A 23,895-nucleotide genomic window follows, 5' to 3' on the forward strand; every position below is an offset into this window, starting at 1 on the left:
AGCTCTTAGGTGCCAGCTTCATATTTGGCATTTTGATACACTGACTGATTTTCTATCTGTTTAACTACAGTCTTATAAACTACAGAAGTGTATTTGTGGGTTCCAATTATTCAAATTGATTTCAGAATCCCTACCCTTACTGAGCAGTTTTTTTTGCTGGCAGTACAAACCTTAAACCAGGAGCTGGCGAAGAAGGATGCATAAGAATAATCAGCAGCACTACCAAGAATTTTATTCCTAATGATTGGAGCGGCACAAATCTATGAGAAATAGCACGAACCCCCTACTTGATAAATAAAGTGATTTATTATTTCTTTAGAATAACAGTTTTTCATGGTTGAATTTACAGGAACTTTAAATCTTTCCAGAAACATTAAATCCCATAAATCCCTGTGCAAATCCTTGCCTCATGTCACTTGATGACAAAGCTCCCAAGGTCATTATGGCCAAGAGCGCTTTTCTTTTTGGGGGCAGACTATCAAAATGAACTGCCCAAAGCAATGCTTGGAACCAGTGCCACAGTGAGACTTAAATTACATTTTGGCAGAAAGTCCAACTGCTGTGCTTGCTATCGGGGTCTTCATAAACACAGGGCATTATTTTGTTGCATCAAACAGCATTTTCTGACAACAGCCAGTTTTTGCATGGGGATGGAGAAATACATAATGTATAATTCCACTGCATTCAGGTAATACAGCAACACAGACACTCGATTTAGTGTGATTTAGTGATTTATTCATCTTCTTCGCACATAGATTTCACTGGATAAAGAGCTCTCTTTGAACCTCGTTAAAAACCAGTGCTGATCTAACTGGACATCGTGCAAACCACAGGCATAAGTCCACTCCAGGTCCTAACAGGCGCAACAGATAATCAGTGTTTGTGTTCCCATGTGAGATGCTCTCTAAAATCCTGCTCAATGGAAAAAGTAGGTAATGATGCTAAAAGATCTACAGCACGTGACAATAAATTACGTTCTGACAGTGCTTTTACAGCTTAAATTCTGGACGGTCCCTCTCAACAACACTGCTGAGCAAATCTTACAATATACCCAAGGATGCCCCTGTAAAACTCTGTTCCTGAAAGTATCCAAAAGTTATCTCTGATGGATAAGTAGAAAGCTAGGTTGTTAATATCTGATCCAAATTTAATAATCTGTAGGAAAGGTATGTGCTGAAATTGTGTGGCTTTAATTAACTGCAAATAATCCCCCAAGGCAAATATTTAATTACCCGCACAGTTTTTTACTTCTTTCATGGCATGACAATAAGTTTAAAAAACCAAAGTTTGAAAGTAGAATAACCACCCAGTGATGTACAATTTGCTAAACTTTATACTTGGTGCACTTTTTTTTTTTCCCTACTGCACCAGTCTTCCATATACCCTATTGTACAATGAGGTTCAAAGGATTATCCTTATCAGATGGATCTGGAGCAAAACTAAATTAGAATTTTATCAAATTCCAAGTTTAATCAAAAATCCAGCTGAAGGATCTCCTGGTATCAAAAAATTCTTGGTAGCAAAAAATTCTATAAGGAATTTTTCAGGCAACTTGAAACACATTGAGGGAAATTCTGGCTTTGCTGAAGTTGCTGACAAAGCTCTCAGGATTTCAGACAAGCCACGATCTGTACTACCTGTAACTCCACACTCTAAATTAATATATTTTCCTGTATGATACAGCTGCATGCTTGTAAAAGGAATTGTATTGGTAAAGCTGGAATCAGAAGTCCTCTGCCTTGAGAACCATGAAGCCAGGGCCCAAACACAGCCCTTCAAGCAATCAAAAGTGAGGGTAAAAAGTGATGCCGCGGTGGACGGAGTGGGGGTAAGGGTGCTGTGACTTTCCTGAAGAAGTGTCCTGAGAAGGACACCTCAGAAACACCTTTAGTGCACGCTGGCTAGCTGTTCAATTCCTCCAGGAGGGAAGAGACAAGAGCCTTATATGACATTCCACAGAGAATAAACCTTTATTGTGAGCAGGTCACTCTGCAAAAGATGCCAAGAACAAAAGCTCCAAGGAGGCAGGGAAAACAGGGGGTGGGACAAAACCCTGGGACCAATGGGATGAGGGTGCAGGGGCAGAGCAAAGGGGAAGAACCAAAGGGGTAGAAGAAATCAACATAGGGTTGCAAAGGCCTCTGGGGGCTCACCCTTACTGAAAAGCCAGCAGGTTTTCTCTTTGCTGGTTCTCTGGCTCCCACAGATAGTATAGTATCACCTGTGCTGGGAGAGGGAGATGTGAGCAGCTCTGCCCCATCAGCTCCCTTAGAGCTCTCTTATCCCACACCTATTGAACCTTCATACTCCCAGACTGGTGTCCTTAATCCCAATTCACTGGTGCCACCTTTTTTCCCAGGACGAGGAATGACTGCAACTTAATGCAAAAACCAATTCACAGCGTCACTTCCACAATTACGTGCAGTGGTCAATGACAACTAATGGATTTTAAGAAGCCTCGTGCTCGGCTGATGTATGTGCCCCATCATGCTGCCATTTCTCATGCAGCATCACAGAGGGAGGGATGTCATCACCATTCCCACCTATTGGCACAGCTGGCTGTCTGTCCCATGGGCTTCATTCTCAAGGAACTGTAATTTTGTGTTAAACTTTCATTTTTATCATAAACAGTGCCCAATTGCTCCAGTGTTGGGGAAAGCAATGTAACTGCACTGAATTCCAAATACTCCCAGGCAATCTACAATGATAATTTTTCAAAGATTGTTTTTTGCAGAGCATGTCTCTGAAAATAACAGACAATGGACAGACGTTACTGCCTAGCTGTAAGAATATCCCAGTTTTATCTCAGCAGCAGAAACCTGTCTTGATTGGTTTTATCATGCAGATTCTGAGCTCCAAAATCCTTAATGTCAAGATCATATCAAAGGTTCCTTCTTTTCAAATCCAAATATTGCACTAAATATTCAAGCCTAAATGTCCAAAGACAGATTTACTTTTAGGATTAACAAGAATAAAATAAAGCAAAGGAATAAATCCAGATTTTTGAAGCAAATCTGTGCCAAGCAAAACTGAAAGTGTAAAACCAAAGGCAGTGATCAATAAAAATGCTGATGATACACTACATTCTGTGTGCAAGTTTTCAGTAGGATAGTGGTATTCCTCAGGGTCAGCTGATCCTCTGTGCCCACTTAGCCCCTTGGAGCCTTGATAACACACACACTGGGCACTATTTACTTTGGGTAAGTACAAATTGGGACTGTAAAAAAGTTAACACTCCTCCAGTCAGGACTGAAAAAAAACCCTCTTTCTGATACCACATTGGAACACATATATCACATATCCTAATATCACACATGAATGAACCAAACAGGAAATTTAATTGCATTAATAAGCCAAAGATAGGCCACATTTATCTATTGCACATCAGGAGCTTAAGTGCTTGTTGAAGTCTGAGCATCCCTTAGTTCCCTCAAAACTCCTCCTTGCTGGCTGGAGTGGCAGTGTCCGTGTCAGGAGTGCTTGTCTCTGCTACCCTACATTTTATTGAAACAAGTGTCTTGTGGGACTGCATGCTTGAGTCCACCTGGGAATTAGCCCCAGTCTTTAACAATCTGTTTATAAAATATTTAGGCTTTAAATAAACTGATCAGAATACTCTGCAAGTATATTCCCTGCTCCTATCAACTTTATGTTGAATTCATCTCCAAGAAAAGCACGTAGCTTGCAGTAAACTACCAATCCTATCCTTCCTGCCAATAGTCAGGCACTATTTTGCCTAAATCCTGTACAAATCCCCACTCTTTTCAATACCATTCATTTTTTCTTTTGACTGTATAAGGCAATGATGCTCAAACACGATTCTGCAAAAGCTAAGGAAGAGGCGAGAGAAGATGGTAAGAACTGAATGCTAAGTGGTTTTAATGCTCTTTTAAAATTCACTTCCCCAGCTACTCTCTGTATGGCTTATTTACTGAGTAGTTTCTAATGTGCAGAACACCTGGGTCCTGTACACAGCATAGATAAATCACCATGTTTTGGGGAGCTGTAAGAAGATCAAAGAGGGAAAATGATGGTCATTAGGAAAGAAACAGGTTCAGTACATTTTATTTTTTTAAGCATGATACTGCGATAAATGGCTGGAATATTTCCAGAGTGAAAGAAATCAAGCAGACATCTAAAATTACAGGTAATGGTGTGCATGGAGGCTTCCACATGATTAGGGTATTCTTTTGCCTCATAAACCCAGGAAAATATGTTAAAATGAAGTACTATAAAATGATGATTTATGAGAAGTTAGGAAGAGACTCTTGAGCTTTGACTTTAAAATGTTATTTTTATATCCACCAAGATTTCATTTTAATCTATCTTTATAACAGATTAGATTTATTGAAGCCCAAGTTTAAAAAGGCTTGGTAAACCAGACCTTTTTAGGTGCAACAACTCGTAGAGATATTTTATCAAGTTTTCAGGTAATAGACCAAACAGTTCATCTCTGCAGGTGAGACCACCAAATACTCCTCCCACCTGTTTGTGCTTCAAGCTGACAGAAGGGCATCTCACCTTCTGTCCACATGAGAAATTCCAGGTGCAGCTGGTATAAAAACTGTGGGCATCCTTCTCCTGACATAAGGAGCAGGACCTGTTGTACAGGGCTCTGGGAAATGAAAAAGCTGAGGAAAAACCTGATTGCCTTGCTTAGAGCCTGTCCAGGGGAAAGGACTGGAGGGAGGATATGAAAGAGCAGGCTCTCATGCTGGACTGATGGGAGCACAGCTGAATGGCTCCAGGTCAGCTAATATTCAAAAATAAGGAGGATCTAAATAAACCAGGTAAGTGGATTAGTGTTCACTGTTGCAGATGCTAATACTCGTGAAGGGTAGAGCAGAAATACCTCTTGAGTAGTTCAGGGGCTGGACCCCATCTGGAGTCACAACTCAGGTCAGATTAAGTGTGAAGAAGTGAATAACCCACCTTATGAACAGCTTGCAGTGGATCTTGTGAAAGTTGTTAAGAGAATAAGTGGCTGGTTGGATGGTGGTGCTGACATCCCTGGTTAAAAACCCCAAACCCCACACATTAGCTTGTGTTAGCCAGTTTGCTTTCACAGGAATCCTTCTAACCAAGGGACAGAAAAATGTTATCACTTGAGTAGGCATGCAAAGCCACAGGTATGGCTGAGGGTGTCGAAACTCTTCCACTGGAAAAGGTTCTTTTTCAGCTACCTATAATTGAAATTTTCCAGGCTGAAACTTTAGGTCTAATCGTAGCCCAAGGGTGAAGTAAAAACATTTTGTTGGTAGATACTGAGTGCTCAAAATCAGGTCAGTCAGTTAGATGTCTTAATATATACCTAAGAACTGATTTTAAATACCTCTTTCTGAACATATTGGCCTTTCAGTCAATCTTTTTCATGTGCCTTCCAATGACTAATTTATGTCAATTTGCACAGCTCCCCAGCATTTGAAATGCTCTTTCAGTTTATCCCTTCTCAATCATTTATGTCTTTAGGACATCATGATTTTTCCATACTGAGAGCTACAGCTGGCCAAAGAGGAATTTATACCCATTACATTTTACAGTCAGGATACTCACCAGCTTCTGAGTTGCCCAAAGAGATTTTTTAGGGCTAACCTCTAGCCAAGTCATAAATCTAATTCTGTTTCTGAAAACACAAGCCCTCCAGCAAACTGAATCTGACTCCAGAGAATGCAGAAAAAGAGTGACTTGCTTTCAATGGAACTCCCACAGATGCCCAGATTTTGGTGAACACCTGGAAATAATTAACCAATCATTTCTTTATTTTTAAAATTAATTAGTATATAATTTAATTTAGTTGCCCTTCAAGTGAAAATTCAGTTCTTATTAAGTGCTAATGAATGATAATCAATGTATTGTGCACAGAAACGTTGCATAGTAGGGATTTATGCTTCACCTGTACTAAATCCAATTCTTTTTTTACATTTTCCTGCCAGAAAGTCTAATCATTAAATTGGGTTAAATAGTAATTGGTAGAAGGGGCAACTGAGATGAAGATGCAGAACATTCTCTCACACACACACACACACATGCATGTACACATACTCTCCTTAAAAAAACACTACATGGTCAGTTTAAAATGAGTTTGTAGCCCCAGCACAATCTTGCACAGACAGACACGCCAGACTGAGTGCAGCCTGCCTGATACACCCTTTAACTGCTGCATAAACGTTAATGACTTTAATCACTTTGTTCTGCCCTTACACTCCATAGAAAGAAGCATCTCTCACCTGAAATATGCTGGATGTAAAGGATCTACTTCCATGTGCACAGTAATGCAGCACTTGCAAAGGTGCAGCCTGCAGATGTCAACTCTCACCCAAGAGATCACAGTTAAGTGTGCAAGTTTGTAAGGGTAAAATTGCAACAGTTCTTTGCAGACAGTGGAAAGAGAGACTTGGCACAGACTGGAATAAGAGGATACCTCTACAGTGTTGCATTGGAAATCCTGATATTCTTGAAATATGACTGTTCTCCCCCTTCCTCCAGCTGCCTCCCCCTGCCTTTTTTTTTTTTTTCCTGGAGACACATGAACACTCAAAAAATTCAGTTTGCTCAAAGGCCACGTGCAAGCTGGGTTTGTGTGGACTTTCTTCCTGGACAGTATCTCTCCTATGGTAACAGAAGACATATACTTCTAGATTAATGCGAGATTTGCAGTCTCACAGGAGATTTTCATTTCAATTGAAGCTCCTCAAGTGTAATTCCGGCACTGTCCCCCACTCTTATAATGAAAATCCCTTTTGTGTTCCCGTCTTCCCTCTTCTCCTTTAAAAAATGATAAAGAGGACTCACAACAAAAATACTAGATCTTCAGAGTAGCAGAGATGGATGTGCTTTGTTTTGAATATCTTCACATTTTAAAGCAATAACTATGTCAATGTATTTGCTATACTTCAATCCCAGAAATATGAAGAGGAAAAAAAAGCAGAAAAACTGCTAGTCAACTCTTATTGGAGTCAAAATCCTTGTTTTGGTGCACTCAAAGTGAGCTGGCATTTCAAAGACCTACGCTTTCATAGCAGGACAGAGTGGTTTAAATGATGCATTTTAGGAATGCGCAGCTAGACTTCCTTGCCATAAATCTTTTACAGTAATTAAGTGGAAGGACTGGGAAAACACAATTTCTTTATTATGTCCTGTTCATTTAGTTGAAAATAAACTAGAGAAATGAATATGTTCCAGGACCGGGAGGTTTTACCCTTGTTAACTCAGTGGGCAAACAATTTGAAAGCTGGAATTTGTTTCGGGAGCATCAGGTGTTTTCAGAAATGCCAGGATTTTGTAAAAGTGCCATTTCTCAAGAAAAAATTATATTTTAAAAAACCCTCAAAAACTGAAATTATAGAAACATGGAAGAATCACAGAGTAGTGTGGGTTGGAAGGGATCTTGAAGGTCATTTCATTCCAACCCCCCAGCAGGGACACCTTCCACCAGACCAGGTTGCTCTAAGTCCTATCCAACCTGGCCTTGAATACTTTCAGGGATGGGGCATCCCCAGCTCCTCTGTGCAATCTCTACCAATGCCTTGGCACCCTCACAGTAAAAATCTACAAAGCTGAAAATCTACCTATGGAAAGAAGGATTAAAACCATGGCCTGGTCCATGGTGGCCTTGCTGTTCAAAATTCTTATTTCCATTAAAAAAACAACTAGCAAGCAAATACAAAAACATGGTATTAGCTTTTTTCCTTTTCCTTTTTCTATTCTTTGTACAGTTTTACAAACAAAATCTATGGAGGAGGGTTTGTCTCACTGCTTTTTCCCTACCAGATGCTCCTCATCTTTCTTATGAGGAGAGGTAGGACATCAAAGAGATAATGCACTTTGGATCTCTCAGGGCACTATCTCTTCTGTCAGCCTCTCAGGAGAAGAGGGGAAGACACTAGATATACTCTTAATATATTATATGAAAAGTGAGACTTATCACACAAAGATGATTTCTTTCCTAAGAAGAGACTTCTAATGCAATGGGGTAAAACCTGAAGGGCTTACACACTGAGAAACACATCAGAAGACAATCATCTTTGTTAGGAACAAACACTCAGAACAATGCCAATTTGTTGGGATCGTCAGCTGACTGCAGACAGAAAAGGAAAATCCAAACTGAAAGCCTTGCTGTGGCCCTCACATTGTTAAACAGACAAAATGGGGAGTCTTCCAGGTACAGAATACATAAACAGGCCAAATGTCATCAAAACAAGAGAAAGTAATGACAGGCAATCACCAACCATGCTGGGATTGAATCCATCACTATTTCTGCCTTCCACTACCCTTGCCACGACTTCAATTTGTGATGTATCAAAAGCAAAAGCCAGTGCTCCAGCAAAGGTTTGTGATTCTTTTTCTCTTTGCAGCATCAATCAATTTGTTAAAAGAGCACTTAAATCAACCTGCACAAGGCTTTGAACTCATAATCAGGTAAGTATGTAGGCTGTCCTGCATGTGGCTTTGAACAAAAGGGCAGGATCTCACACCCTGTCACACTTATCTAGAAAAATGAGAAGAGAGTCAAGTAGCGATGCTGAATTAAACATTAAATCTTTTAAAATAAATAAGTTAATGGATGTTAATAATTATGTTATCTCAGTAAAATGCATGGAAAGTTTCTGTTAGTCTTTCTTGAAGGCCATACTGATGGATTGCATTTATTATAGATAGCATAACTCCTGTTTTGGATTACCAGTAGCAAATCACCCAGACTTCTTCCTGAGGTACCCCCACAAAAATGCTAAAAAATGTAGACCAGCACAAGCTACTAATAGCATGATTATTACAGGAATATCAAAAATAATACAGCTGTGCACTGGTTCCTATCTGTTGGTAAACCAACGACTCCACAGGAAAAATCTCAGCTTGAAACATTTAAATTAGATAATCTCTCTTGTTTCCTAAACACCCTGTCATTGGTCCTGTGACACTGTTAAATATTTATTACAAACTAAATTATCTGAGTGCCCAGCACAGTCTGCACAAGATAAACATTACTTTCTGCCTCTCTATTATGACTTCATCTCCTCCTGTCTCCTCCTGATGTGCTTATAGCTATTGTGTTTTTCTTTTCCCGCATCAGGAGAGCACTGAACAGGGAGCTGATATTGCTGAGATAGATGTGCATGCTTAACTATATGCCTGTGAATCACTCCAGTGAGCCCAATCCTTTATTTTGGATATGTCATGTATGATATTTTAGTATTAACTCCGTAACAAGAGGACTTACAAATTTGTGGCATCTCTCCGACCAGCACAACAGTTGGTACCAAGTACTTCATTACAAAGACATTTGAAAATGAAAATCCAAGCATTTACCTATTTCTGTATTGTTAACTGTGATTTTGGCTATTTCCAGACAAAGGAAAAAACAGTTTCATGAAATGTCCTCTTGGGACAAGATATTTCAAAACACAATTTCCAATCTGTACCTTTATTCTCACTCAGCTCAAGGTCTTCTGATGATAGGCTGGCTACAGCTGAGGGTTTTGTTTCACCTGTAAGAACAAAGGAAATGAAAGAGAAGCTATTCATTAAATAGAAAACTGATTAACCACTTCACTGAAAAAAAAGTGTTATGCCTTATTGAGACATGGTATTGGACCTGAATTTCATTTACTGGGCTTCCATCCATTCACTGGCTATTACTGGTCTGATCGTCTTCCCTAAGCAAGATGTAATCTAACATTCCAATACAGCCAGGTGAAATCTGTATTTCAATTTCTCATAATACAGAGAGAGGAACAGCTATTGGTTCCATGGGTACACTGGTATTCTATTTGCTCTGAGATTTCTTTTTTTCATTTAATCCATATATTTTGAGAAAAAACAATTAAGTCATTCTTAAATTGAACCATGTCCATGAATCCCACTGGAATCCAAATGACTAGATGCAAATGCTTTCCTGAAAATAGAAGCTTTCATGAATCAGGCCTGAAATTAGAAAGTCCCTAAAAATCTGCAGCTTAGAGTTTTTTAATAGTAGAGCATGCAGGCAAAACTATTGTAGTTAATAGATAACAATTGGTACCTGAACTTAAATCAATAGTGAAAGTGAAAACATTTTATTTTCTTGCTAATTTTTATAGTTCTAAAAATCTTTATAAGCTTTCATTTTAATTTCTAGACTTTAATTTAAAAGACTTGTTGATGATTCTAGGAAAATATATTCCTTATATAGCAATCTAGTACTTTTAACTAGATTGAAAGAAGAGCTCAGAACCACCTGCCATGCTGTTTTTCCATGTGTTAACAGTGAAGCCCATTGATGACAGACTGGAGGCCAGACTTTAAAAAACCCCACACAGTTTAAAATTTTCAGCCTTTTCAGACTATTACTGTTTTCTCTACCACAATAATTTTCTTTATAATATATAGTTTCTTTATAATATAATTATATTTTTCACTATAATAAGAATATAAAAATCTGTATGTAAAGAACCAGGTAAGAATAGAGCATCAAATTTTTGTCCTATATTTTCTTTCACAATATTGAAATATATGATTTGTCACACTCAGAAGAAGATTATGCCTTTGGTTTAAATAATACAAATAAGAACTTTAACGTTTGGTGGGATTGCTCCTTACAGTGGTCACTGTTTAGAAATCTTCTAAGTGTACAACTGTGTACCTTGGAAAATCAGGTCATTTTCTATTGCCAAGAAGAAGCAGCAACCTCAAAGTTCCTGGTGGTGCTTTGTCTCTGCAGCGCATAGAGCAGGAAACAGCAGAGACTCACTAAGTGGATGTAACCAGCCTGGGCTAATTGTGGCCCTCTCTGCTCCTGCCACTCTGCAAACCAGGAGGGAAAATTGTTAAGCCAAATAATTTTTTCCTGCTACAACATCTGCCTGTGGTCAAGGAGGTGACTACTGGGCTATGAGTGAGCATGACATTATCTTTAGGCATGTACCTAAATCACATCCCTAAAGTATGACATTTTCTGGATCTGGGACCTCAAATGTCTGGATCTTTTATTTGACACTCTTCATGAGAATAATGAAACATGAGTACCCATGCAAGATAGCAAAAGAATGTATATCAGGGCTCTGATAAACCAGCTCTGACAGCTCATATTGCAACAAGTCATAACAAGCAGTTTTGGGAAAAGCACAATGCATTTAAAACACCTACAGCAAAGTAGTAGTTTCAAGAGGCAGGTATTTCTTCATTCTCTTGGGGAAAAAAAGAGAGTATTTTATTCAATCAAACTGAAATACTCACCCCATCAGAGTGACTATCACTGACAAGCACAGTGGGCTGTATTGAGCATCTGCAGATGCTATAATCAGGTTTAACAGGAACCTCAGAAACTGGAGCCAGGAGCTCCAGGCGGTATTAGCTCTTAGGTGAGCTAGCAGTCAAGCAGTACTTGGTAAAGTTAAAAGCTCAAAATTGCTTGAAAAAAGATATGCCACAGTCTAGTCAGAGATTCAAAAGAGAATCTCAATTCACACAGAGTAACTCATTTTTCTCCCTGGTCCCCTGGGCCCATTTAAAATACAACTAGCATGAAAGTGAAAAAACCAGGAAAGGATATGTGGTTGCCCTCCAGCACTTACAAAATACCACCATACCCTTTTCTTGGGGAGGATAAAGTTTGCTGAGGTCCATGGGAATCTATTTTATTCTGCAATACTGTTTGCTTCTGGCTTCACCTTGCACTGCCTGCCCTGCATTAAGAGGCAGAAGAGCTGACAAAAAGGACATGAAACACAGAAGGACTTCAAGCATGGACAACATCAGATGTTAACACTCAGCTGCAGAACAGGAAGGCAGGGAGAAAAGCTGCCCTTCTACCTACACAGTGGCCAATGCACAGGATGAGAAGAAGACTCTCATTCAATGGACTCCTCATGACCACAATCCAGGAAGCAAATCAGGTAAGTCAGGAAGCCAGGCCTCCTACATTTATCTGCTGTGTTTGCCGACTGGCTACCTTCAGCTCAAGAAATTCCAAAGAAAACCCTTTTACTCCCTCTGGTTTAAATATGTTTAAGGAACATTCTGCATTACAATGGGGAAAAAAATCCTAATCAAATGAGAAAAAGCAGTGTGCTACATGTAATACTACAGTCAAAGAAATGCTTAAGAAATAAGGGAATAGACAGACATTTTGATTGCCACTTCAGGTCTTTTGGTAACTAATTAATTCTAGCTGTCTCTTGCAAGGAACAGAGTTGTGCAAACCATAAACAATCAGACAACAGAACAGAAAAAAACACAAACAGAAAAGAAAATTTCTTGTGAGCATGGAGTGACACTATATTCCAACAGACTGAACTCACTATAATTTATAAGCGTGTCACCCGCAAAACCCACCACTTGTGAACTCTGACATTCACTCACAGCATATGCAATATTTTTACCTATGGATTTAAATCTTCATAACCATTGTGACTCGTGCAGACAATTTTTTAAAACTTGAAAACACCCTTTAAAAATATTCAGGAGTTGAGTTTTCATCAGAAGGAGCCTGCTGCTTCCTTCCTCCTTCCCCAAATTTCTTTCCCTCATTCCTATTCTATGCAGAGGGGAAAAAAAATATTCCTTGTGAGAGGATTAGCTAGATTAGTTACCTTAAAGGAAGAATGTAGAGCTGGTAAGCTGGAGAGGGGTCTGCATTCCTGCACTGCAACACATTCATTCATAATGAATGAAGATTCGGTCTCTAATGGGAGAATTGCTCAAAACCTGAGCTAATCTGGTGAAAATGTACAAACATTCCCCTTCAAAAGCACTGACTAGGATTATTGTTCACCAAAGTGGATAAAACCTAAGACAGGCCTTTAAGGAGCTGGGCACAAACCTGATTCTTGGCTCTGTGTCTTACTTTCATCGGTGTTTTGCTTATCCACTGTGCCATTACCACCTATTGAGAAAAACACATAAAAATTATTTATGATATATCTTTTTATTGGTACCTGGAGCACTGCAATATTAATTGTAACCAATTTAGCAAAAACTGGTACTTTACAGGAGAGCGCTGTGATAAAAAGGGAGAGATGTAAAGGTAAGCTGAAAAAACCTGCCAACAGGACCAGTTCCATTTAAACCAGTCATGTTTTTTATGTCAAGATGAGGATTATAGATTTACCTCAATAGCCTCACTGGAAATAACAATACCAAATAGAGGGATGTTTCCCTAAACACAGTCCGCAATAAATGAAATTGTTGCTTGAACTTCTATGTATTTTATAAAGACGTTTTTTCCTATTTTCCTCCTGTAACATTTCAACAGGATTCTCAGGCAGCGTTTCTGACCTGCAGAACTCACTTCCATGCCTATGGAAGGTAAGAGTCAACTGAATTGTATTTTAAAGCAAAAGCCACAATGCCACTTAACGCAAAGTATAAAAATGCATCACAAGTGGATGTAATGAAAAGAGCGCATCAAACCAAAGTAAGATTGCTAGGACTGAATGAATTTTCCCCCTTTTTACGTTCACATTCATTCCCAATTTTCTTCACTACTTCACATTCATTATCCATTTTCTACCCTCAAGCTCCCTTTTGGAAGGCAGGCATCAAACAGCAAATCACCACTGAGAACGGGTATTACCCTGAAAAATATCTACTGGTCTCCTAAACTTTGCTTGCCCTGATCAGAAATATATCAGGAATTCTGTTTTCAGGGATGGAAAAGGCTCTTTTAGCTTCATAATAACATGATAGGCTGCAGAGCTGCAGGCAGGATTGGATGCCGTGGCCACACTCCCTGCTTTGCCGCACCACAAGAACAGCTGAGCACCAGCCTTAATGAGGTATTTGAAAAGTTGACTGCTGAGCCTATGCACTGCAAGAAGGAAAATTCATTCCCAGGCCTGGAAATGTCCTGATAATGATACACAAATTTTTTTTTCTGTGATCTTTGCTGGCTGCTGGGTTTTCGGATTACAGCTTCTCTAAAATAACACAGCTGAAGTTCCTTGTGTCGGCCACCTTGCTTTTACTTAACACATGGAACCCGGTGATGGGAATAGCTGTGGTTCAAAAGTGATTAGGTGGATGGAAATAAAACAGAGAGAGCACGTATTTTCCACAGGCAGATGTACATCTGACAGCACACTGCACCCAGCTGGTATTTAAAGGCTGAAGTATGATGCTTTCCCTCTTTCCAGAAGGCAATTCTTCCTGGCATCCAGCAGATGGGACTAGTGGAGAATTATTTCCAAGGCTGGCCCTGCACAGAGCTGCTCTCAGGAGGAGAGGAGATGGAGCAGGAACTCGACACCCCTCACCTGAGAGAAGAGAGGTGGGCAAGGTGCAGCTGATGGCCATCAGTGGGGGACTTGGGCTTCCTGCCCTCCTGGTAACTCTTTGTATGAATTCTAACCTTAATGGATGACTTGCCATAGTGATTTCTTAGCACATTAGTGAGCTCTAACCTGTAAAAAATTGTGTTATGTGGATGACCAAAACGGACTGACAAAAGCTGCAGGGTTTTTCTTTCCCTGACTTGAAATCAAAAGGTGTTGTTTTCAAAGTCACTGCTCTGCCTGTCCACACACAATAGGAGGACCGCATGGAAAAAAACTCAGAAATTTAGCTAAACTTTTATTTTCCTCACCCCTTTTCTCTTAAAACACAGGCTTGGTACCATCAAGCTATGCAGCAAGCAATTCATAAACAGACAATCCTGTAACACAGCAGTGCAGCAGCACTGGAAAAATCTTTACCAATAGGTCAGAGCAAAAGAGATTATTGCATCACTGTAAAATGAGCAGCGCCAAAGCTTCAGGGATTCAATTATGGTCAAGTGTAACATTTTTCACTCTATGCAGAAAGAACTTCACAACCAGAAAATGCAGGTCAGGCATAAATGTAACTACTGATATATAAATGAAATTAATTCTAGCCATTCCCTTACTGCATTTACAATTTAAAACTCCATTTCCAGATGATACTTGTTTCTACATCCATTATTATGACTATAATTATTTGACAACTTATTTGACTAAAACCAAGTATTTCAATAGTTCATATTTATTGCCAAGGAACTATATCTCTTGCTTAAGTCACTCAGAGAAAACCTAAACTACGGGAGAAAGTTTAAATGATCATCTGGCTTGGTAGATTATCACGTAAATCACATTTCTCAGTTCTAAATGTATTATTTCACTGGGCATTCACTGCTAAGAATTGGTCTCACAGAGCCTAAATTACAATGTTCTCAACATGTTTTCACTTCATTTTGTTCCTTTAGAAAGAAAAATGTAAAAGACTTTAAGCAGAAACTTCACCTCTTGCACTCTGACCCAATCCAATAGACTGACTGGATCATGACGTGAAAATTCATCTTGATCAGTGTACTGGTAAGTGCTGTGTCTGGCAAGTGACTTTGGCACAAATAGAGAAAAGGAAATGCTAAAAATTAAGACTGGACAAGTGATGCTCAAATAAATGACTTGCAGAAGGAAGGGTTAAGCTCTGCTTGGCCTGGAGTATCTGTTTATCTTGTGAGAAAGGGTGGAAGCAGAGCATGAATACACTGACAAGAAAGCAAACTGTAGAGTGGAGAAGTAACTAATCCCAAAGTCTTTGACAAACAGGTTTCTCCACTTTTAAAAAACCCTTCTAATGAGTCTCTCACTGAGTGTCTTTGACTGATCAAGAGTCTTTCTGCAGTTATTGCTCTTCACTGGAACTGGGTGCAGAGCAAATGGAAAGGCTTTAAGGAGCACGTCCTCAAGGCAAAGAGCTGGAAATATATTTTACAAGAGTAGTGAGACAATTTTTCCATCATATTTTTATTCACCTCTGGCTCTCCTTTTCTCCAGGCAGAAAAGCCAGAGCCAGTACATTTTCCTTGAGTCTTCCTCACGACATTATTTATAATAAAAATTTCTTTTCCACTGGATGGCTTCTACAGTATCTGCCATCCTTCTTTTCCCACTACTGCAGCAATCAGTGATTGTATTTCCTTTAGGTGAAAGCTGTCCTCACAATATTTGCTTTTCTATTACACTGGTAATTGAACAGCAATCTGTCACTCACTCCAAAGGAGATGCAAAAAGTGACAAATGACATGTCGTGTCATTTTAGGCCAGAAAATGTAAATTATTTTGAGCCACATCACAAGACAAATGGGAACATCTGTTTCTTTTCCCCCTGGCATGACAGTCAGTTCTAAAAAAATAGAAGTTTGAGGATTACAGTAGTACTGTACAAACAAAATAAGCACACCAGACACTAGAATACCTTCTTCTGTCCATATATTCTGCTTTCTCTTGCCAAGTTGACTACTACCTGATAGTTTCTTGCTGTCTTCTCTTGGCATTTTCTTTGAGGTCATCAAGAAAATCCATTCCCTTTCCTCCTCCCCAAATGTTTTATTTAGTAGAAAAGAGGCTAAACAAGGATCAATCAGCATGCTCAGCAAGCTGGCAGAGTAAGTGGCACTTCTAACTCCACCAGAAAAGAGGATTCTCCAGGAGTGCCTGCCCACTTTCTGCTTTGGAGAGGTGTTTAGCATGCTTAGTGAGGTGCCAGCTGCCGTGGCAGCCCCCACATGAAGCAGACAGTATGATAAATAAGAAGCCAGCCATCAGACAGGATGGGGCTGGGACAAGATCCTGATGAAAGGTCAGGGAACAAACCCTTGGTGCAGGTTTTTTCTCTGTAAGAGCCTGGGAACATGGGGCTTCTTACATCTTCCACTGTTCTTGTGACAAACATGGCAAGTCAAAAATATGAATAGCCTGCTGGCCTCTTGGCTCTTCCCATTTCAGAGCTGAGGAACTGCTATGTCTGCTCACACACCTACTCCTCTTCAGCAGCACCTTTCTTCACAAGCAGCTGGTGACATACATAGAGACGAGGCTAAAGTCAGTGCCCCAAAAACTGCTGCAAAAAGACATTTTTCACAAGAAAACAGAACTGAAGATACTGTATTTTTTATTTTATTTTATTTCAAGGAAGAAATTCTGCATAACCTGTACAAACCAGTCCATTTCTACCCCTCCAACACAGAATCACAGAATATCCTGATCTGGAAAGGATCCACAAGGATCATCTAGTCCAACTCATAAACACAGAGCTTATTAATAATAACTGGTTTTGCTACAGAGAAAGCTTTATTTGTATCATCCATAGGAAGTCAGTGTTCAGAATAAGGTTTCTCCAAACCTCCTGCTCCTTCCTGGGGCAGAAATAAAAGTGACAAAGGGCCAATACCAGAGGCTTTCATCTTAATTTGTGCAAGTGTCAAATCCTAGGACACCAGGTTGAATCCTGATACATCTCTGAATGGCTCTGCCATGCAAGTTCAGGAGCATCCTCTGTTTTTCTGCATGGCCAATGACTTTGGCATCTCTGCACAGGTCTGACCTGTGCTTCTTTCTTGTAAAACAAATATAAGTACAACCAAGATCTGTCAGACAAGGGGTGCTAATTTTGAACTGTCTTTTTACAGCACAGAAATACTGCCATGGTAATCATACTAATGACATGAAGGTCCTTACTGTATAGCAGAGAAACTAATTAATAAGAAAGTGAAAAATATAGGCCTTGATCTGCACATTTTGCACACAAGTAGATATGCTGGCTTCACTGAAACCCATAAAATGTGAGAAGAAAGCACATGTACATCCATACAGGCACTTGAGATCTTACAGCCTGCAACCATTTTCAAACTATTCCAATGGTAAAATAATATCAGACATAAACCAAGAAGCACATACACACAAAGGCCATTATTGCAGAGCTACAAACACATTAAAGTGAATCATTAATGTGGTGGCCTGAGGTTGCTGAACATTTTCAGTTTTCATTTTAATTTCTTTTAATTAAATTATGATTTAGGTCAGTTTTAATCATTACTTGTATATAACCCCTTTGGGGTAAATTTTAAGAAGGGTTAGTAACGAGTTATCTGCAGTAATTGTTTAATGGAGTTATGAGACTCTTCCCTCTGTGCTGCTTCAACAAATTATCAAGCTGCAGATGCAGCCCTGAACAGGCTACTGCGAATGCACCCAGTCCAGTGAAGCTGTCAGTCCAATAAATAATGGCATTTCATTTCCATGCAGCATTTTGTCCAGGAGTGTGGGAAGAGAATGAGAAAACTGTAGCTTGAGTGGCTTATCTCAGAGGCTAAAAATAAAACTATTGTATTTAATGTATTTAACATCCTAAGAAATACGAGAGTCTTGGCTAAAGCCCGGTGAAGTCACCGTGCATGCCCCCCTTGCTTCACTCTTCTGTGGGTCAGAAGACAACCACCTCAGCTTTATTGTAACCCCCCTGTGGTGAGGGAAGAACGAGGGGACAACAGCTACAGCATAACATTAAGTCCTGGGGGGACAGGAGCATGCTGGTTTGTCTCAACTCACTGCTTGGAAACCTTGTGCTCACCTGGCTTTTCACTGGGTCTGACCCTCCGTTGACTCAGATTGTGCAATAGAGGTGCTGGGCAAGGGATGTGGAATATTTCATTGCCAAAGATGCTGAGCATTGCTGTTCCTGTGATGCTTCAAAACAAATGAAGGGAGACATCTCCTGGAAGCTTGAGCTGACCAACACAACCAGAATTTGATGGATATCACACCCTAGATGTCACAGGCAGTCGGTGCAGAGGACAAAGATATTGGCATTTTGATGCAAAAAACCTCACACACTGTGCTCACTTGGCTTTTCACTGGGTCTAACTCTCCACTGACTCAGACTGTGCAATACAGGTGCTCCACAGTATTACCACTGTGCTTGTAGGGCATAAAAGGGGACAGAAATTGCTCCTGTGAGCTGATGCAGAGTTCACAGCAGCATAAAGAAGCCCTGACTCCTGGCCCTACAATAAGTCCTATCCAAGACAAACAAAATGACCCCATGAGGGCAAGGGCAAAATAAACCCTCAAATTTTATCATTACTATATAAATTTACCCTTTGTTCATGCTTTTACAGTGTGCCTGACATCTGAGTAACTACATACTACAAGGGACAGCCACATGGCTTCTTTTCCAAGCCACAGTCAAAATAAAGCTTGAGACCTATTTTGATTTTTCACAGATAGAAGAAACAGACAGAGAAGCCAAAGAGAAGACTACACTCATAAAAAAACCCTCACAAAATGCAAACAAAACCATGGACTACTTAGCATCAGCATTCCGGATTGAAGGGACCAGCCCCATCTCCTGCACTGGACCTGAACAACCATGATGGTTTACTTTTATTCACTTTATACTTTTATCATGCTTAAAAATGAGCAATGAATTCCGTGACAGATAAGCCCCCTGCAGGTGCCTAGGGGTGTGTCACTGGGCAGAATTCTCCTCTGACAACACTGCATTAGTCCCTGCAGTAACTTAGTCTTTTGCACCTTAGCTCATCTCAGGAGGAGGACCATCTACTCTGAAGCATTCAGGGTGAAAACAGGAATCGCAAGTGTCTTCCTGGCGCTGTTACACAGACGCGCATTCAGTTGCTAAAAGAAACCCAAATGGGTAAATGTCCAACACAACAGGACTGCACATCACCTGTGGAGGCCAAAATGAGCTGTGTTTTCTGAGTTTTGCACAGCCACTGCGTGGCAATTTAATGGAACAGCAGAAGCCACTTCACCGATGAAAAGAATCTTCTAAGAAATGTTTGCTCAGAGAGAAAATACAACTGAAAATACAGATAAAATCCTCTTCTACCCCTGGCTAAGGGCAAGGTGATCACCTAATATTCTGAAAGCTGTAATCAGTCAGGACAGATGGTGGACTTCAAAACAGAAGTGAAAAGAGAAGCTATCAACCACAGAGGATGGAGGTTAATAGCCACCTTTTAAATATAACCCATCTGCATTAAGGTGAAACGTCTCACGGATATGTTTGATACACATCCTTCACAGGGAATTTCTTCTGTAGCACTTAATCTTCATTTAACATTTTTTTAAAGGATTAGGTTTGCTGGCAAAAAGGAGACAGTCAATTCTAAGCTATCTTAATAAAAAGCAACACTTTTAAGGCTGAATAAATGACTGTGTTTTTTGAAGTATAATTATGTGTCTCAATGTTCATTTTTAGTAGATTATGATTGGAGCAGAAATTTACTGAAGAATATGACTGCCCCATGGGATGCAAAATATGACTGCAACTACAATTTATCAAGGGATAAAAGAACCCTGTGCTATAAACTGCAGAACATATTCAAACATATTAAGAAGTCAAATCTAGATAACATTAATTAATACCTTTATGAGACACACAATCAGGCCTGCACACTGTTAGAAGACCCTTAGAAGAGATGCTTAGAACATCTCTGTGTAATGGCAAGAAAGAGCCATCTGTGTGCATTCCACCAACTCCAGGGAGGATTGAGCCCACCTCAAAAAAAAAAAAGGGGGGGAAAAAAAAAGGGAAGTAGCACAAGCCAAGTGCCATGGACTATGGTGGGTGCATTCACTAGGTTCCTCTCCATGAATCTAGAGAGTGAGCAGCACAGTAGCAAAATTCATGGCAAATAAAGGAGAAGCAGGAAGGGGAAGCCTTATGTTAATGTCACAATTAGAAGATTAAGCCATAAACAGAGGTTTATTTCCAGGTCCCAAGACAATGCTCTTTTTGCTATTTCACAAAAGCCTTTCTGGGAGAAGGGATGAGGAGCCAGGGTGTCTCCCTCTTGGTGAGAATCCGACTGAATGGCCGTGACCTGCTGGACCAATGAGTTGCCAAGATTGAGACACAGTTTTATTTTGCCTCATTTCTGCTGTGTACTTTAATCACCAGACTGACATCTCTCACGGACACAGCATCTGCCAAGTCAGGCAGGTGCCAGCTGGTGAGCCTGGATTTCTGACACAACATTCAGAAATGTGATGTTACCTTTGTAAGCCAAGAGGCCAAATTGTGGTGACCCCATCAGGCAAAGGAACCAACACTATCCACTCTGTTAAAGGTGATTTGTGTTCATTTTGAACTTTGTGGTTTGGCTTATTCATCAACCTGTTCTTCTTCCCACCAAGTGAATGGAAAGCAGACAAAGTTCGTCCTGGACAAATAACACCAACAGACCTGCTCCCTCCTCAAGTGATCCTGGGAGACCAACAGCCTATCAATCTATCAGGAGGAATCTGGTCATTCATCTGGGGAGCAGCTTATGAGAGGAGCTGGAGCAAGACAACTTCCAGAGCTCCGGTTCTGTCTTCACATCCCTTGAAGGAGGGCAAGAAAACGGCTTTTGCTGCATGGATTGATTATTTTTCTGCTGGAGGAAGAGAAAAAGCAGGCATTTGTGCTGCTGTTACTAGATGTGTTACTCATCTTTGATACAACATTGGTCTCACACAGACCATGGAGGGAATGGATGGGAAAGATCTTTGGCAGGCTCTGCTTTATATCTGAGAAATCCCGTAAAGAAGGAAAGGACAAACAGTTTCGCTTCGCCCTGTTGCACACACCGTGCTGTTCACCGCATATGGGAGGACACACGGGGAGGTAGGTAAGAGACACGAGGAACATTTAAGATTTTTTGTTTTGTTAGGCTCTTGTATAAATGGTTTGCCTTTGCTTGGGGACAATAAGTAGGATGAGAGCTGGTGACTGTGGTATTTGTGCCAACTCATGGCTGCTATGTTGTGGCAAGCACTGCCATTTTGTCTATGTAACCACTTCAAGATTGTGTTATGAAGCTGCTGAAGTAAGACACGCATATGTTTTGTTTAGTACCAAACATGTTTTGTTCACCTGACACTTTACAATCACTCAATCCATGAATGCACCTGACTGAGGGAAAGGCAAAATTATCCCTGGCTGCTTTTACTCTCCCTGGATGCAGGAAAGTGGCAGGACAAAAAAAAAAAAAAAGAACAAAAAAGAAGAAAAAATATTTGGCATGTTTGCACATGTCAAGCCTAAAATACTGCAGGGAACCTGTGAGTAAAAGAGGTTTCCTTGTCTATCCAATTTCACAGACAATACCTCTGCAGTGAAAATCTATGGAAAACTGCCACTGACATAAGAATCTGCTGTGCAGTTCACACTTACTTTTCTCTACCAACAGTGTGGAGTCAGAGAACAATATATTTAATAGCATAATAACAGATACCATTAATACTTCAGTGGTTTAGTATAAGATTGCTTTTCATTAGCATGTCAAGTATTTATTTTAGCTTACTGCAAAACAAGCTCCTTACATACAGCCACTTACTCACCTTTCCTCGATTGCAAAGAGGGTGATAATAAAGGAACTTACTTTCCCCAATATTCTGTGGAGGTTTTAACATGCCCTGAAATGATATTGCTCCATTACCTCTAGCCAACGAACCAGCCTGGTGAGCTGGAGAAAAATATTACAGCAGAAATATTGCTGAACTCAGTGGAATAGGTTCCAGAGACTGCCACAAAGGCAGACACAAGGCTGCTATCATAACAAGCTGTACTCCCATCTCCAATCTAAAATGACACTCACAACCAAGCAGAGGAAAATACATTGGGTTCTTCCCATGTCTCAGTGTATATTTGTTAAATATTTTATAGCTGGTCATTTTACCAAGAGGGTAATAATATCCTATGTTAAATTTGGACTTGCTTTTATTGATAAAAGATAGGTATTGGGCTTTAGGGGATTTTCATTTGTTTTGTGGGGATTTGTTTTTTATATTTGTTAACTTTTTCATGTGATTCCTTTCCTTTCCTTTCCTTTCCTTTCCTTTCCTTTCCTTTCCTTTCCTTTCCTTTCCTTTCCTTTCCTTTCCTTTCCTTTCCTTTCCTTTCCTTTCCTTTCCTTTCCTTTCCTTTCCTTTCCTTTCCTTTCCTTTCCTTTCCTTTCCTTTCCTTTCCTTTCCTTTCCTTTCCTTTCCTTTCCTTTCCTTTTTTTTCCTTTCCTTTCCTTTCCCTTTTTTTTTTTTAACTTGGGGTACTTAAAGTGAATTATCTCAAAGTTTAAACACAACAAACCACAAAGCACTTCAGTTTTACCCTAAGGGAAATTCAACCAAGTCGACCTCAGGCAGCGTTTGCCTTTGTTGTGTTTTATTCAAGACTGTTTATATGCATTAGCTACTCAGTTTTTCTTTTAAAAAGAAAAAAAAAAAAAAAAAGCTAGCTTCTTGGAAGACAAACCCCTTCCTAAATAAAACTATTCAGACACGTAGTTGTGGTTCATGTCACATCTTCAGAACTTTCATAATCTTCAAGGCTTCCCATTAAAAGTTCTTTTAATTCATTCAAAACCAACAGCTAATAATTAGACCAGGAGAAACTAAATCCTCTTCTCAGACAAATGTGTGCAAAGCCCATTGACTGCAATGGAAATGGCTCACAGGTGTGTTACATTACACTCCAGCCACTTGGCAACTTGACAGGAATTCTGCGTCTGGATCCTAACTTGTCTTCTCTTCCAGAGGCACAGGTAGTGCCAAAGAAATCTGATCCAGGTTTCTCCGCAGGCCCCTCAGCAAACACTTTAATCACCTATTCTTTTCTCCATCACAGCAACTCTCAAGGCTAAATCTAAACTTTCAATCCTAAACATTACAGGTTTGCTTCCTGCCTAGCATATGGGGGCTCTGCCACCAGCTATATTAAATCCAGCAGCAGTGATTGTGTTTTACAGACTTCAATTCTACATCAGCAAAATCTACTGTATGGCATCAAACTCAATGAATTCGGGCATTTTACAGCTCAGGAGTAATGCAGTAATTTTATTGCCATACTGTTTACTCTGCCCTTCCTACACATTTATTTGTGCTTCACAAAGTGAACAGTAGGTCACTGGGAAAAATGGATAAGCACAGAGAAATAGGAAACTGTATCTAGGGAGCCACAGAGAGAGTGAAACAACATCAGTTAATTTTTGAATGGAAGGAAAACCTTACAGTTTGACAATACTTTCTCTCTTCCTTTCCCTTTGTTTTGTTTTTTTGTTTTTGTTTTTTTTTAAGATACTGATACAATGAAAAGCTTTAGCCACACTCCATGTAAGAA

General features: G+C 39.9%; 1 protein-coding gene across 7 annotated transcripts in view; it reads right to left on the reverse strand.

Annotated features, from left to right (window-relative positions):
* The window catches only part of MACROD2 (mono-ADP ribosylhydrolase 2), an 844,207-nt gene that overhangs the window by 37,502 nt on the left and 782,810 nt on the right, over positions 1 to 23,895 (reverse strand). For 5 of the 7 annotated variants that reach the window (XM_038130847.1, XM_038130846.1, XM_038130845.1 and 2 more), the window contains 2 exons: positions 12,797 to 12,859; positions 9,420 to 9,485 (listed from right to left, as the gene is read on the reverse strand). In XM_038130847.1, coding sequence (XP_037986775.1) covers positions 9,420 to 9,485; positions 12,797 to 12,859 — 129 coding nt within the window. The remainder of the gene's footprint in view (positions 1 to 9,419; positions 9,486 to 12,796; positions 12,860 to 23,895) is intronic. The other 2 variants (XM_038130850.1, XM_038130848.1) reach the window with 1 other exon arrangement.

Source organism: Motacilla alba, chromosome 3 (assembly GCF_015832195.1).
Source record: "Motacilla alba alba isolate MOTALB_02 chromosome 3, Motacilla_alba_V1.0_pri, whole genome shotgun sequence".
NCBI lineage: Eukaryota > Metazoa > Chordata > Aves > Passeriformes > Motacillidae > Motacilla > Motacilla alba.